The sequence below is a fragment of the Dermacentor silvarum genome, chromosome 5 (assembly GCF_013339745.2).
Source record: "Dermacentor silvarum isolate Dsil-2018 chromosome 5, BIME_Dsil_1.4, whole genome shotgun sequence".
NCBI lineage: Eukaryota > Metazoa > Arthropoda > Arachnida > Ixodida > Ixodidae > Dermacentor > Dermacentor silvarum.
The window spans coordinates 80,610,321-80,625,597 of NC_051158.1; the positions used below are offsets into that span (position 1 = coordinate 80,610,321).

Genomic DNA, 15,277 nt, shown 5'->3' on the forward strand with positions numbered 1-15,277 from the left:
GCATCGTTTGCCTTTGCAGTTCTTCTATAACAGTCAAGACCAGGCTCACCTTCTCGGCGGGAGTTTCCTCTTTGACGGTGCCACTGGTGTATGGGTTCCAGAACGAGTTCGCTCAGTGTCTGAAGCTGTAGATTCACTGTCACCGATCCTGTTTGCACCAGGGCTTCGCGGCTGATTGTAGCTTCTTGCAGTACCACATTGATCAGCCCGGTAGAACTAACTTCGCGAGGAAGGTCCGTCGCTGGCTCACCGTGCACTTGATATCGGGTGAAAACAACAGACTCCGATGACGCCTGGTCGACGAAAAACGTCACCCACATGTCTGGTCTTCAAAAGCTGTCGGCTGCGCCAAAATGTAGCGTTCCTAACTAGAACGGCTATATGAAAGACATAATCTCAGTGAGACGGACCGCCATTTAATCTAACTTCTTCTTCTTTCACTTCTCCCCTAGCCACCCTATTCGTCTTCTTTCATGCATCCAGCGCAGACCGCTTCAAGGAGTAGCATCTGAAGCATGTAGTTCAGAGGCCACAGCAAGCAGCTCTGTAGTGGAAGAGGTTGACATGCAGATCATAAAAAAGAAGTTGTTTCTGAGAATATTGCGGTGTCCACTGTACTGCCTGTTGCAATAAATCAGTAGGAAACTGGAACAATCATGTGTAACCTACTGCTTTTTTTTTAATGCCAGTAAGAGACTTGCTGCATCTCTTTGACTTTCCATGCGCCAACTGATATTTTCTCCCCAACAGCAATCGGCATTGTCACTGCATTGTTGATACTATAACAAGAGCTAAGCATAGTTACGATTATCTGTGATATGGTTAACAGTAGTGTAATCAAGTCTCGTGCACTTCCATGCCTGAAAAAATCGCAGCGCACATTTGTATTTGCTCTTGTTGTTTTGGGGAAATGAGAAACAATACCCAAAGGTGTGCTTCCAGTTTGCAGTATGGCGACCAGAACGGCACCAATCACAGTGTCGCCAAAAAGAAGTTTGAACCAGGCTGCACTGTCAGCTCAAAGTTGCGCTCAGCTCTGTTCTCCGAGAATGCATATGTGCACTGCTAATGAAACAGTTTTGAAATCCTGATACTGCTAAGGCTGGTCACAGTTGCACTCCATCTCCACGGATGAAGTAGGCAGCATTGTTCTGCCTTTGACCCGTTACGGTGATTCAATGGCTGTGCCACACTGTGAATCAGCACAAGGTTGTGGGTTCATACTCTGGACACAGTGGCCACATTTGGATGAGGCGAGAATGGAAAAGTGCTTGCTTACCGATCAGTGCATGTTAAAGGTTTCCGTTTGGCCCGCAATAATGCTGAGCGCTTCTGCTACAGCATTTCGCATAGCCTGTGTTGCTTTGGCATGTTAAAGGCCAAGTGAATGGAAATTTCACTTTAGCTTAATTTGTTATAAATTGGTAGTATAAATAGTACCACTAAAGCAATCTTGGCAGAGCCACAGGGCTGGTAATTGTGTAGTTTTTTTGTTATCAGCATTTCAACAGCACTTAAGCAGATGACGCATACACCTGGTGATTTTCTCTGAGTCTCAGATGCTGCCTCTGAGATTTTTCAGCGTGCCATATGTAGCCGAAGGCCTGAAATTTCGTTGCTGTTGGCCTCTCAACTGCATTACTTTAGTCAGTCAATCAATCGTCATTGCTACGCTGTATTCATGTCGTTATTGACTGCTTTCCTCGCAGAACGGTGCCTGAGGTATCGCCCCCGCCACAGTCATCACAGCCTCCTGGAGCACCCGTGACAGTGATTGCAGTGCAGGAGGACTTACCTGACCGGTAGCAGCTGCCGAGCCCAACCCTTTGGCGATGATCTGGTGCCTAGATCTGCTTTGCGGCATGTGACCCCGCGGCAAATGAGTGTACTGCCCGGCTATTGTTTCTTCGGTTATGGTTGTTTTTCCGCATCACTGTGATGACGACTTAAAAGACTCGACTTTGCGCTTTGTCAATTTGATTCCGCATTTGGTTACAGCAATGCGGAGTTCATTTACGAGTGCCTTGTGGCAGTGTGAACAAAAAAAAATGGGCTTGTGGCGACTGTGTTTGCAGTGAGTAACCTGACCTGTGATTTCAGGGATTGCTAAACAATAGTGAATGTGTTTTGGTGTTTTTAGTACATTGTAGACTGCAGCAAGCTTAGCTGGTGTGAAAGTGACGTGCCAGAGAGCAACTGGAGTAAATGTGCATTTAACAATGGTGTCCTTCACCTGATGATGTAAAAAGACTGATAGGAAAGAAGACTCAGTACAAGGATGTTGCAAGTATGCAAGGGTGGATTCAGGCCTTGTGATGATGCCTGAATGAACACTTATTGTGGCCATGACACGGTCATAGGAGTAGGTTTACTGTCGCCTTCATGGGAGGTGTATTTCTTGTGGCAGCCAGCTGGAACAGTGTGTGATCTAATCCTTGCCTGCGAAGACTTGCTGGCTTCATTTACACAGCTGCATTCTACTCTGTCCGATTACTGACGGTGCACATGTTTCTGCAAAAGTGAAGTGTTTTCAGGGCATTTGCTCTTTGATCAGTGGCATCCTGTAATGCAGGCCACTGCTGCACATGCTTTTATTCTTACTCTGGTGAAGGAGTCTGTCCCTGTCAGAAAGCACTTGAGGAGAAGACTCTTGAACTCTCGCAACTCCTGCGAAAAGCCTCAGCATTTTCGTCATACCTTAGACCTGTCAATCATTTAGTCATCGTGACTGAAATCAGTCTGCAGTTCTTTGACTTCAAGAATGTGAATATAGTATTTGCTGTGGTGCTTAGCACAATGATTCATTTTCAAGTACAGTCAGACCTTGGCATAACGAGCCTCGATTTAACTAAATTCGCGATGTAGCGATTTTTTTTTTTTCGCAATCCTAGTTCTACTGAATTTAAGAAACTTCGAATTAATAAAATTCGCGATATAACGAAGTTTTTCGCTGCAAGTACAACTTCGTTATATCGAGGTTCGACTGTATAAGTGAACCTGCATCAGTGGCTGTAGCATTCTGATGATGGATGAGGTCCTGAGTTTGTTTTCTGGCAGTTACAGCCGTTTTTCAAAAAGTATGGAATGCAGAAACACTTGTGTACCAAGCTTTGAGTGCACGTTAAAAGGTCCCAGGTGGCCAAGATTAATCTGGAGCCCTCCATAACAGAATCTCTCATAGCTGCTGTGTTGCTTTGGCGCATTAAACTCCTTCAACCGCCCAAATTTTAATTGCCCAATGCAGTTATGGTAATTATTGTTTTCATTGTGTCCTTAACAACTAGGTCAAATTACTTTTGTCTCAGCCAAGGTAAGGCTCAGTATTGATGTATGTATATTTTGACACTGTCACCATATGCACCAAATTACACTGCCTGTTAGCGTACACTGATTAAGGATCTTCCTTCCTATCGCTGTCATCTTTCCATCCCTTCTCCTCCTTCCCCACGCTGCTGACCAATGTTCAAGTGTCGGCTGTGCACTAGAGTGTTACGGTGCAGTCAGCAGGCTTTCCTCTTCACTGTCAACCAATCTCTCTCGCTCTGTGGAACACGGTTGCATTGTGTTTTGCTTTTGGGCATGTCTTCGATGGTTACAGGAGGAGAAAGAAAATGGGCTGTGTGAACGAAGTCTTACACTAGTCAAGGTTGATGCATTGGTGCGAACCACTTTAGGCTCTGTTCAACTCCGTTCACGTTCCAGGCATAGTGAACTGAACTGCTGTTTAACAAAAGGAGTTCTGAAAAGACCTGGCTCATCCATTTACAATTTGAAATGACATAAGCACACAGTAGAGTTGCGCTGCACTATTTTCTTGAGAAACAAGCTTGCACCGTTTTCAGATCTGCTGATGAGGGCTTTGCCAGTGAGGATTTGCATCCACGCTATCTTATTTTTTTTTTTACGGCATACTGTAGATGTTCACTTGATACTGTGGATTTTCGCTCAACGCAGAAGATTGCGTTGAGGTGCTATCTTTTAGAAGATGTTTGTTCGAAAATTGTCCACTTGATTCCTCTCATCATTGCAGCTATCATTCACGCTGCACGGCACATGCAAGCCTTTGAAGCTGTTTGCATATTTGTAATGTGGTTCGTCACGAGCAATATTGCTTTGAAGCATGGAAGGCATATCAGATTGCCATATCAAACCATTGTAAGCTGCCGTGTGAGGCAGTGGAGAACAGCACAAGTCATTTTGCGAGTGCTTACTGGTTAATCGCCGCGATGACAATAGCGTTAGACCAAGCAGCGCTTGAAAGCACTCATATGATACCTTTTATGCGAACTGGATTATGACCATGTTTACTATGCTAGAGTTGAAGGGTGATATGTATTTCTCATGCACACTACCATGGACAGATGAAGCGCAAACAGGAAATATAAAACATAATCGATGCAGGAAGTTTGTTCGTGTATTTCATACGAAGATGCAGTTTCTAATCTCAACTAGAGATGATTTATGGCATGCCTATGATAGGGCACAATAAGATCCTGAAGCATCATCTTCCAGTCTGACCATTCCAATTATAATTTTCTCATTTGTGCTTCATTTGTCCGTGGTAGTAGAACACTGTCTGGTCTTGTGTAGAAATATGCCCAATCGCATTTTCGTTAGAACATGCCTGTTTATCAGGATATTGCGCAAATCCTAGGTAATTTCAAGAATGGGACACATGTGAAGATAAAAGCTAATGTCTCCTGCACATGACATCATACACACAGTTTTAGGAACGACCTCTGTGACCTCTTCCCATTCACCTAGCAGCACCGGGTCCCTCTGTCAATGTCACGATGTCATTTTTTTACATGCTCATTATTTTTGCTTCCTATCACTCGCAGTTGCTTCTCTGCTATGGATAGCAAGTCACGGAAGCAATATGTTATGGGTTAATATTTTAACTGCATAAAGCATGACTTATTAACAAGTTGCATTAACACCGTGCAAATTTGATGTGATTGTCAGCTGACAACTACTAACGGTTTTGGAAAGCCTGGATGCAAAATCATGTCGCTGTGCTTAAAACCACTTGTACCGCAACGTGGATGCAATGCCAGTGTTAACGGCATCAAGGGAGGCTATTTATGCTTGTGTCGCGTTAAATTGTTTAGTCACTGAACTTATGAAAACCCACTTATATCCACCAAAACGACTCACTGATTATGGCATTCTCCTGCTAAGCATGAGGTCGCGGGTTTATTGCTACAGCATTTGCATTCCATTGGGGACAGAATGCAAGAATGCTTGTACACTTATACTTAGTTCATTGTTCAAGAATCCTTAGGCGGTGAAGGCTAATCGGGAGCTGTTTGATACAGCATTTCTCTTTACCCCGTGTGTGGTCGAGGATCTTAGGCTCGGTACAGTTATTCAACAGTCAAGCACCGTTTAGTTGTTATATGTTGTCGTAACTGTTCCCTCGTGTTGTTTTGTGTGGCTAGTAGCTTATGTTGTGTATGGGGAGCGGGGGGGCCATTCGATGGTGCTATTACACCTCACTGACTTGAACACGTCATTAACTTTAGTTACCATTCGTTGTAGCTGCGAGACGATGTTGAACTAAATCAACTTGCGACGATGAGTGCAATGCATGAATATTGTTTGTAGCCTGCCATGAACCTTGTGCCTCGGTGCCCTCTTCCTTGCCATGCGATGGTGTTATGTGATGACGTCACGATGACGTCGTGTGATGCGTCATGCTTCTAATGCATTCCTGATAAATTGCTACTGGAGTGTTTTTGTGTCTGAAAACTGAGGTGTTCGTGCATGCATGTGTCTGTGTGCTATCGCCTCCACTCAAGGTGTGTGCCTTCTGCAACAAGCTCATAGTACAAATTTACCGAAAATTGTAGACAGCGCACAGATGTGACGCTCCCACTCGGCAAGAGTGCGCACATTTTTTTTTGACGTTGTGAATCTACTGCGATTGTTTGCCCGCATTTTTTCTGTGTTTATTGCTTGTCTTACTAAGCTTAGCGTGTGCTACGTGCAGTAAGAATTGCTAATATGTGAAGTTTCATATAGTAGTCAAATATATTACATTCTGAATCAAAGTAGCCAATTTGAGAATTTGGTGTTTGGTGTCTGTGAGTATATTCGATTATGACCATATGTGCAGTATTACGATGATTAATGAGTCTGGACAGCATTAAAAATGGTCTCTGCACATTCTCAACAGGTTGGATAAAGTGTCGATGTTAGTTGTGCAAATGTTCAGGAACGTAAAAAAAGAAACTGACAGAAAGAATGCCAACTGTCCATTTCTTTTCTTCGTTTCCTAAACCTTTGCACCACTAACACCGACATTGTACTTTGCTTAATGTGTCCATGCACCATAAGCAAACCGGGAAATGTGAAGACCAACACCTTGCTCACTTGCAGACTTTGCTCATTTTCAGCCTGACCGATTGAATAGACTTCATAAAGTGTTGGGCGTGTCAAAGGATGTCAGGGACCCGCATTCACAATGTTTCTCTCGCACAAGAGCGTTGCCTCATTGGCTGGCGTTTGGGTACTTGCCACTTGCGATAGTGATCGGTGTTATAACGGGAAGATTACCGCGGTGATGATCACTTGCAGACAGCACTCACGAATGAAATATTTCCTGAATACAGGACTAAATATTTTCTCTCATTTTTTTTTATGTTGTCACGTATCCTCTCCATGCTTGAATCCGTTTCTACTTCTTGAGAAATGCAAAATATGATCGGCAATTTGATATTCCAGGCCTGGTATTTTTTTAGATATTTATTTTGATTTAAAAGTTTTGATTTTGGAGCATCCCTAATGTGCAGATTCAGCAACTAGGTCCGCGCCGAGTGCTGGCCATAAGTTTTTTTTTTTCTTTCAAGCTGTTTTCAGCGGATGACATTGTGGCTAACAATAAAGTGAACTCACACAATGAACCCACGTAATAGCCGCAGTTCCAATACAACAAAATTTGGGAAGGCCTTCACAACCTTCTACAGCTACAGATCATGGCACAGCAAGCATGTTGCCAGTAGCGCAAAGGGACACTAAAAACAAATAGTATTAAGTTACTGCAGTATTAAAAGATGCTTCTGAAGTGGAAAAATGGCTTTCACCATTAGAGGAGGCTTGAAAAGCTGGAAAAGCGGCCAAAATTAAAGGCCAGTGGCTAAGGGACCCTAAGGTTTCTGAACTAATCAGCTGTGATAACACGAATTTTGACAGTGTCTTCTCGGGCCTAGGTATATTTTAATCTGTAAACTTTGGACTACATGGCATTCTAGGGAAGCCAGAAGTATAACTCAACAAGTTTCCTAAACCTTTGCTATGCCGCAATAACCCCCATATGAAAAAAAATATACTTTGAAATTTGTTGTACCGGTGCCAAGGCGCTGGTGGGAGATATCTAAGAGATGGAAGTGCGGCCGTCATTTTATTTCTTCTAATAATCAAACTGTTACCGCAAAATGAACGAAAAAGTAGTATGCAGTGGTAATTTTTCAGTTTAAAGATTCCTTTAAGGGGGTGTAACGTACCTGGCTGTTTTGCTGTGAGCAAAAAGTGAAAGAAACAAGGCGGTGCATAGCATGAGCCCAAAGTGATAGTAAGTTGATGAAAGCAGCTTGCAGTGCCTAATCTTTTTTTTTTTTATAACATTCTCCACTTTCCCCAGAATCAATGCTGTTTCTAGAGCAGTAGTACTGCAAGGACAACAGAAAATAAACCTGAAAACAAAAACAAAAAAACATAACAAACCTGTGCACGATGCAAGGATTTAAAAAACAAAGAAATGAACAACCTTTGTAAATCTATGCAAATCTGAGCAACTTGCACAACTGCCATCAGGCTTAACACGACCATTCTTCAGCAGCTTAACGTTATCAAAACAAGGCCTGTAAGGAGCAAAAAATGAGACGCTTTGAAAGGAGGATGCATTAAGCTAACTCAGTCAAGCACCCCAACCAGAATTCGCCAGCACCCTCCTCCGCAGGAGAAAAAGGCAGCTGAAGCGTGTTTTGGTCAAGTATGGCGGAAGGTGTATAGTTGCAGACAAAACTAATTGGGACTCTGGAGCTGTGACCAAGCTGCATCCCAGCACCTTCAAGCAACCTCGGGGTGTCATGCATGCAGGCAAATCGTTGCCACTAACGAGATCGCACCTCTCGATTTGTTTATTTACCTGTGCATCAGTGTCTCTTGCAGCGTCTGCAGCTGAACACTCGCTAGTATATAAGCGCTGATAGCATAGCTGCACTTGGTTGTGTCATGAGGACATGTTTACAGCCCACGCAAGATGCAAGAACAGCTGTGCTACCAGCACCGTCACGCTACTGAGTGTACATTTGCAGAAGCTGCAAGCGACACTGATCCACAGGTAAATAAACAAATCGAGAGGTGTGATCTCGTTGTCAGCGCCGATCAGCGTGTCTGCGTGATCCAGTTTCTTGCTTTTTCACCGCGAGGCTGTGCTAGAGGGCGCTGGGATGCAGTTTGGCCACAGCTCTCATGTTCCAATTACTTTTGTCCACACCTGTACATTAAGGGCAGTAAAGCCATAGACATGTAGTGCAATATCTTTTGCTGTACCTGAGTTGTTTCCCAACATTTCACGACAGAAAGTCTATACACCTCTCTTGTGCACAAGGTCCTATGCACATTTTAGTAAGTGCACCCACAAGCTCCCGATTGCCTCACTATATCCAGTGTGACTCTTTCGCTATATCTCAAGTCTTTTTAATCCTGTCGCTAAACCTGGGCTTTTAAGTCCTTCTATAGTGTTCACTGCATTCTGTTATGCTGCCATGGCTCCTCTGTTCTGTGCCAGCTCTGCTCTAGCAACCAGAACACTTGGCCTAAAGCAATGTGGCGTTGAGCTAGTAAGTGATCTTCAGAATCAAACATGTTGGGGATTGAAGAGACAACACAAATGAACAATGTGGAGCATTGTTGCCCATCTCCTTCTTTCTGGTGGGTGTAATGCACCCAACATGTTCAGTTCTGCAGTATGCTTGTACCTCCTCAATGTTAGGCTCGCAACGACGACATGCTGTACAAAAACCTGCGTGAAAACTCCTCTACGTAGCTTTGCATTTAAAAACACATTATAACAACTAAGTGGCTCGTGGCATTCTGCTGCTGATCGTGACGTTGCAGGTTCGATTCCCTCTGGCGTTCTGTTATGGGTGGAATGGAATAACATACTGTGCTTTGGGCACACAGACATTAAGTGCTAAAATTTAACAAACTGTGTTTCATTGGAAAAGAGGTTGTTGTAATCAGAGGATGGGCATATTTATTGTCACTTGGAGCGAGTGCACTTGTCATTCACAGGCTGTTAGGTGGAGAGGTTCAGCGGCCTTCTGTGCAGAACACACTCGCTAGTGAGTGCGTTCGGTGAATGCACTTCAGTGCATCGAAGCGTGTAGCCACAAAAGCAGTGTTTCAATAACAACTAGAATAATGCTCAATGCTGGGTCGATACTAATTTTGAAAACACCATTTTTTTTGTGTGTGTTCGTGCGGTTTCAAGTTGTCATAAGCATCCACTTGCCGTTTGCTATGAAAACCCTCTCATTTTCGAGGCGCAGACGCTTTGCCACCTTCAGGACTTCAAGAGACAATATGCAAAAGTCTGTAAGCAGGCTTTCCCACAGAGCTGACTTTCCCTAACCAAGGTGGCTGCGTCCCAGTTAGTAGCGCTGTTAAAGATGAGATGCATTTTAAAACAGGACGGTGGCTGGCCCACATGTTGATACTTCAGTTACAATTGTAGCCCGAGGTCTGCCATCTTGGTTGCGTCAAAGAAGGTGTGTGGAATAGCGCACTTGCAGGTTTTGCATATCGTTCATTCTGAACTTGCAACGTGTCACTCCCGTATCGGATGCTTTGCTGTCTTGCCTTGTGATGATAGATCGTGTTGTTATTTTGCAATTATTGCATAAAATAACAAATATATAATGTAAAGGCTGATTTACCCATTCACACTGCTATTAATTCCAAAAGACGCTTTCCTCTCGCATGTAGCAGCATGCCGCCGAAGTGACACTCGCTGTGTAGCAGTTCCCTTGCTCATAGTGTCACTAAATTTGCTTGTGTGACTGAGTATTAATTTGGTCAATGTTAGTGGTTTATAGTGAGCTTTCCATCTAGGTGGGGTCACTCAGTTTTGCCTGCTTGGTCTAAAACAACTCGTGATTTCAGTTAAATACACACGCTGCTCATGGTTCAATCTTAACCATTTTTATGTACTGACTGTACAGCGTGTGGTAGTTCTCAGCCTCGTGATGTGCTTGTTAATGGAAAGCTGCATTTATTCAGTGTTGTACTGAATCATGTTTGCATTTGTTTGCTGGTGCGATGCAACTCATGTCAATTGTAGTGCCCAAACCTAATTTTAACTTTGTAGGAGTGTTAAAACTACAGTGTGTGAATTTATGTTGACCTTTCTTACTGTCAATTTGGCATACTTGAATCATATGAAGCATGCATCAGCTGTGAGGCAGTTTCAATGTACCATGTGCTGTGCCATGATCAGGAAAGCCTACAAATTCTGTCAGCTCACACGTCTGCTGATTGTCATTTCAGCCTCGACTGTGTCAAGGCTGTTATGTCTGCACTGCTGTTTAATATGTGGCATCTAATCTCTTTTGAGAATTATTCTTTTTTGTAGAGATCATCTCTTGCTGTCTCGTGTTCAGTACAACCCGATACAAGTCATAAAGATAACGCAACACTGCGTGTGGTAATGGTGGTATGTTAGGCAATCTGTGTTTTGCAAGTGCTGAAATGTGTGGATGTGAAATGAAAACAAGAGTGTGGTGTCATGACAAAAAGCAAAATCAAAGGAACATTCTGTGTATTCAGTAAACGAAACAAATGAAAAATGGTGCCTGTGAAAACATGAGTAAATATAAATGCTGCATGAATGTGTATTGCAAACATACTCGATTAATGGCATCAATTTCGTTTTTGCTCATTTGAGGCAGCTAAATGTATGAATGTGTGACCCAAAAGGGGTTTATCCGATCTACCACTTGCTGTGTCATTATTACTTTGATGCTTGTTTTTTTCTTTCATTTGTAATTGTCAAGTGCTAATGTCGTTTTGTTTATTAGCCTACATCGAGCTTATCTGAAGTGCAAGCTGGCTGCCTGCATAATTCAAAACGTTTACACTGTTGTCTGACTGAAAGTGTTTTGCATGTTTCGACTCCTTTCGTTCCATGTTGTGCTTTGGCATCTCTTGCCCATCGTGTGGTAGTAGACCAACTGCCATTGCTTGCGTGAGAGTCATTCTTGCAACTTTTTTAAAAAGACCACTGTTGAATATTAGAGACTGGCAGCATTGAGTAGTAGTCATATGAGCAGCCATAGCGGCTAGTGGGGATGAAGAGTTGAGATGGGCAGTGTGTGAGCACATGCAGTGAATCTCATTTTAGCGGTAGCAGGACTGCGGTGTCTCTTTTAGGCAGCAAGTACAACCTTTAGGCCAACGTCGTTTTCATATGCTTAGGATCCCTACGATATGTTATCCAAGATGTAGGAGGATATAAGTATTATATAGGATAACTTTGTTTTCAAATGTTCAAAATACCTACACTAATGAAGTTATCCTAAGCATGTGAGCATATAAACTTACAGGATAACTTTTTTCATATGCTTAGGATACCTGCGATAATGAAGTTATCTTAAGCACATGAAACTTTATTTCATTTGCTTGCATATGAAACAATATGAAAAGAAGTTTCAGATGCTTTGTTTTGAAGTTATTCTAAGCATAGAAAACAAAGTTTACTATGCTTGGGATAACTTTGTTTTCATATACTTGCAAGGTGTTCAGCAAGATAGTCATTATGCATTGTTTGCAACATTATATGCGATTTCTGTGTCTCGCAGAGTGCAATTCTTTACTTCCTGTAGCAAGCTAGGAGTAACTTTCTTTCCATTTTTTTTTTTGTGTCTTGTGCATTTCTCTAGAGAACTGCAGATGCTCATGTAGACCTGCATTTCACATTCCCTCGTCGACAAAGCATAGCCATCTAACCATCGACCTTTTTTTTTAATACAGTGTGAAGACAATGCTTTGTGTGATCTTATAGCAGTTGTGTTAAAAACAAGTCCTGTATAGCACACTGCACCAGAGAATTTATATTGAGCAGTACACATTGCAACGATAAACTGGTTGCATAATTCTAAAGTTGGCTTCTTACACAGAAGCGTGGCTACATTAGGAACATTGACGGAGCAGAATGTCTTACAGCCAGAAGTGTCATGTGTTCTTTCTGCATTTAATATGTTTATCTGTAGGCCACCAAACTGCTAAATTAATCTTACACAAGCCGTGTAGTTGCTATGGGTACCTGCGTGGAGTTTTCTTGCACATTTCTTGTACACTCTTAATAGATACGAAGCGAATTGCTGTGAAAGTATATTGGTTTTAACTGAACATCCCCGTTATCACATATGATTCGGCTAGTTGGTGTCGAAACATCTTGTGTCAAAGTGTGAATGTTTAAGAACAAGACAGAAACAGGAAGACACTGAGGATATTGCAAGCAGTATTATTCTAATAAAGGTGATTCTAAACAGGCACCAAAGTGTAGTAAAATGATTTCAGCGCGTGACATCCATCTATTAGAAGTGGTACCTATAGGGCACGCCAGAGACTGAAGGCTCAGATTGACTTAACGGAACTGCGATGCATATATGCACACCTACTGCTCCACTGTAAGGCACAGTCGCTGTGCAAGGGAGCCAACTTTAGAATTGCCATGTTTGTCTGTACTTTCAGTCAAGTGTTGTGTGTTCCCGCATCGTCTTTTCGAGGATATTTCTTTCAAGCTCAGTGACCACTGTGGAATACACTACTGAAACTGGCTATGCTTGTGTGTGCCTTTTGTATGCACTTTTTTTGCCAGCTTGGATGCTGCTGACAGAACACTGTACAAAATGGAGAGGAATTAAAATGAAGTGCTTTCAAAACATCTCGTGGTTTTCATTGGGTTTGCTGCACAAAAATACCAGGGGGAAGTCTGGCATTTTTGTCTACAGGAGTTGCAGGCACGGCAATTCAGTCAGCATCGGAATGACGGTTAGTAGATGGATTTTCCTCAGCTTTGGCCTTCCTTCCTTGAAACAAATCTGTGCCTTTGCAAATTCATGATTTTCGACAAGATATTGGCTTATAATTTATAAATGTGCTCATGCGTAATGATTACGCATGTGTGCAGAGCGTCTTTGTGCTTTTAGCATTTACAAAATATGATGGGTGAACACTTCAGGCCAATAAGGACAGATAAAGCGTAGTAAATAAAGCCACAACAACGTCTGAAGCCGCAAGCACAGTTGTCAAGACAAATTCCTGCACAAACCTAACCATCGTTACCATAATGGCGCAAGGACTGCAAAGCCAATGTATCCTCTGAATATATTAGAAAGCTCTGACTGGTACAGGTCTCCTATGCTCGAGTAAACATTTTGCTTTTGTTTCAGTAATCGTTCGTACATGTTTGGCAGCCTTTGCGATTGCATTGTCAAAGTAAGCATGTTGTCCCTGTATTCCGTGGCTGGATTCTGTAGTCTAAATAGAAAAGCCATCTTTTTTTTTTTTCCATTTCATGTAACGGTGCAATAAGGTGACACTATGATTATTGCGCTATTATACTATTTAAATTATGACATTTTTTAATGAACAGGGTTTGATACAAGGGCTCCTCTAGACATCGTCAAAATCGTGGCGTGGTGGCCACGTGGTACTGCACTGATGCGTGCGTCAGTGCAGTGGTCAAAGCCATATTATGGTTATCTTGCCGAAAGCTTTAGACAGGAGAATAGGGGAGAGTAGGTAAGAAGGGCACTGTGCATTCTTAGGTAAGCGATTCCAGAGGTCCAAGCTTGGTATTATCCGATGTCCAATGTGAAGAAGTGCAGAGTGAAAGGAAAAAACAGCCTAGACGGCATGATGTACAGCGCTAGATCAGTTAAGCCGATTCACTATAACTCTGGTGATTAAAAAGTCGTAAGAAGTGGAGTTGCGGTGTCTTGCCTGGGGGCGACCTTGTTCAAATGGTGTCTGGACACAACAAATGAAAGCTTTTTGTATCAAGTAACCAGACTAAAATCGGTGGGTTTCCTGGAGCACATTATTTGTGGAGCAGCGGAGACAGTTATCAATGTGCTCAAGGGTGTGGAACCAAAAGGGTCGGGAAGGAGCAGAGAAGGCACAGAGTGAAAGTCTATCGCAGTTGTGCCTTATGTCCATCGCTTTTCTCATGTTCTAAAAAACATAACTAGCCGGTTTGGTGATGATGCTATTTTCAGTGCGCCTAACAGCTACGGTGACTCTGTCAAGCTGTGGCAAAAAAGAATGACAAGACGGAAAGTATCGTAAATGGTATCTGTGCTTTGAAAGAAAATTCAAAGTTCATTAAATGTAAAACAGGTGTTGTGTACGTGTTGCCTTTCACTTGCGGCGATGTTTACATGGGAGAAACTGGCTGGTGTGTTAAGTTATACAACTTAAAGAGCATCTTAAATCCCTGGGGAAAGGTAACAGTTCACGCTTAGACTATGCATTTCAATTTTTTGTGCAAGTTATGTCCGCTTCTTTGAGTAGACCAGCTCATGAACTACAATTGTGCTATCTGCCACAGGCAACCTACAAAAATGTTTGAAAGTGTTCGCTGAAACACCCTGTATATTCACAATCTTTGCCGCTTCGAGACAAGGTCTCGGAACCGCGTCCGCGGCAGGTGCCCAGACCCACTAAAGATACACAAACCGTACTCAAATCTTATCGATTTGATAATAAAGTTTACGTTCTTCTTCTTCCTGAAATAAACCGAGCTGCGAATCAGCTCTTGTTGGTGAGCTACTTGGGTCTTTCGTTCTTTGTGCATGCTAGTTTTATCATGAAGAATCTGCTCTTCTTATTGTTTATTCAGTTGTCACCATCCATGCTCTGCCATGACAAAATTCAGTGACACCATAATCGTGCCGCGGGAACAGCAGCAGTCACTGAAGGTACAGTAAAAATTGCAGCATGCATACTGGATAGTGCAACCAGTGTGCTACTGTACCTGAACATTGCAATGCCTTGAGCACAAGCAGAGCCCTCCGCAATAATGCAGCGCCGTTGTGCCTAGATAACGTGTACAGTTGAGATGATTATGCGTAAAGTTGCATGAGTCAATGAAATCACTGTGGTGAGCCAGATGACCTTTTCTAAGGCAACACACTGTGCACTGCATCGAGAGGCGTCATCTGCTCTCAAATAATTTCAGCAGCAACCCTGGGCTGAACCTGTTTTC

General features: G+C 42.8%; 1 protein-coding gene across 1 annotated transcript in view; it reads left to right on the forward strand.

Moving 5' to 3' along the window:
* LOC119453519 (uncharacterized) overlaps positions 1-12,950 on the forward strand; it is a 54,185-nt gene extending 41,235 nt beyond the window's left edge. The window contains exon 4 of the mRNA XM_037715561.2: positions 1,710-12,950. Within this exon, the coding sequence (XP_037571489.1) occupies positions 1,710-1,806 (97 nt within the window). The 3' untranslated portion in view covers positions 1,807-12,950. The remainder of the gene's footprint in view (positions 1-1,709) is intronic.
* Positions 12,951-15,277: the final 2,327 nt, after the last annotated feature.